Source organism: Tilletiaria anomala (genome assembly GCF_000711695.1).
Source record: "Tilletiaria anomala UBC 951 chromosome Unknown K437scaffold_285, whole genome shotgun sequence".
Lineage (NCBI taxonomy): Eukaryota > Fungi > Basidiomycota > Exobasidiomycetes > Georgefischeriales > Tilletiariaceae > Tilletiaria > Tilletiaria anomala.
Genome location: NW_013546737.1, coordinates 1 through 1,138, shown reverse-complemented (window position 1 = coordinate 1,138; position 1,138 = coordinate 1). Strand labels below are relative to the sequence as shown.

Genomic DNA, 1,138 nt, shown 5'->3' with positions numbered 1-1,138 from the left:
CGTGTTCACACCCTATGCGCATGCTCTCGAACGGAGCAAGCATCTATCAAGCGCGGATCGCGCGATCGATGGGGCTCAACGCACATGAACAATTGTGCCGCTCTAAGCAATTACTTGTTTTCTGCTGGCCAAGAAGCAGCCATTGACCGGTTGCCATGTATTGACACGATGCATTTTCACGCCGTCAGGCCCGCCACATTCCCGCTCAGACCGCATGGCGGGCAGAGTGAGACTCATTACACCGTTCTCACCATATCTTACGAAGCCTCTGCGCATCTGGACAACACCTGCAGCTGTGGATGGAAACCAGGGTGTTCAGACCTCTGCTCATCGTCTTCGGCTGGCCACTCGTTTTTGGAAGAGGTCGGCAATCACCCCAGTCTGCCGCTTCACGCTTATGCACGAGACTCGCGCGCGCATCACCACCGACTCAAGTCCGGCAATGTCATCAGCGTCATCAGCAGTAGCATCGACAGCGAAAAGCACCTCCTCATGCGTACAACCACAGCATCTCCTCTCGCATGTTACCCACAGCCGGCAATCTGGCGGCGCAGGTGGTGGTGGGAGTGTGACACTCACGCCTTTTCCAGCAATGCTGGGAACGGTGGTGGCGTGCGGGCTACAGGAACAGCATCTGCGTCGGCTTCCAGTTTGCGCGCTTTGTTGGGCGCTACTTCTTCTCCTTCGACGGCGGGAGAGACGAGTGCGGCAGCGGCGGCGGATGCAGAGGCTGCGCTCTGGCAAGACCGGCTGGCCGTGCGGACCGTGCGCGCTGCAGATGGTGGAGATACAGTGCGACGCAAATCGTCCGCGGGCGGAGCAGCGCCGCTGCAAGATCTGTTCGCCCCGACCCGAGGAGGAGGTTCGAGGACGCACTTGGGCGCTGTCCAGCCGCAGCAAAGGGCGTATGCGAAGTCGTTGGCGACCACCCGCCTCCGGCAGCGGTAATGGGAGCATCAGCACGCGAAGCGACGCAGCGCATCGTTTAAACCTGTTCCTATTCAGTCGCACGAGAACGGACAGGGGCAGGGACCGGCTGGGACGAGGAGCAGGCGAGAAGCTGGAACGGCAGAAGCGCGAGTTCGAGCAGAAAGTGAGGAGTGCTACTGATGCTAGGCGATTGGAGTGGGAGATCAAG

The 1,138-nt window shown here is 59.9% G+C and overlaps 1 protein-coding gene across 1 annotated transcript; it reads right to left on the bottom strand.

Moving 5' to 3' along the window:
• K437DRAFT_260443 (uncharacterized protein) lies at positions 1-1,138 on the bottom strand. The gene is made up of 3 exons (XM_013384234.1): positions 930-1,138; positions 800-883; positions 1-772 (listed from the first exon to the last, which is right to left on the bottom strand). The coding sequence occupies exons 1-3, from the start codon at positions 980-982 to the stop codon at positions 328-330; spliced, it is 582 nt and encodes a 193-aa protein (XP_013239688.1). The 5' UTR covers positions 983-1,138; the 3' UTR covers positions 1-327.

Bases quoted from the DNA above. Each gene is read 5' to 3' on its own strand.
- K437DRAFT_260443 (XM_013384234.1), bottom strand. From the start codon at position 982: ATGCGCTGCGTCGCTTCGCGTGCTGATGCTCCCATTACCGCTGCCGGA. The intron at 884-929 runs GTGGTCGCCAAC...GCGGCTGGACAG, and splicing joins ATTACCGCTGCCGGAGGCGG to CGCCCAAGTGCGTCCTCGAA. The intron at 773-799 runs GTCGCACTGTAT...CACCATCTGCAG, and splicing joins TCCGCCCGCGGACGATTTGC to CGCGCACGGTCCGCACGGCC.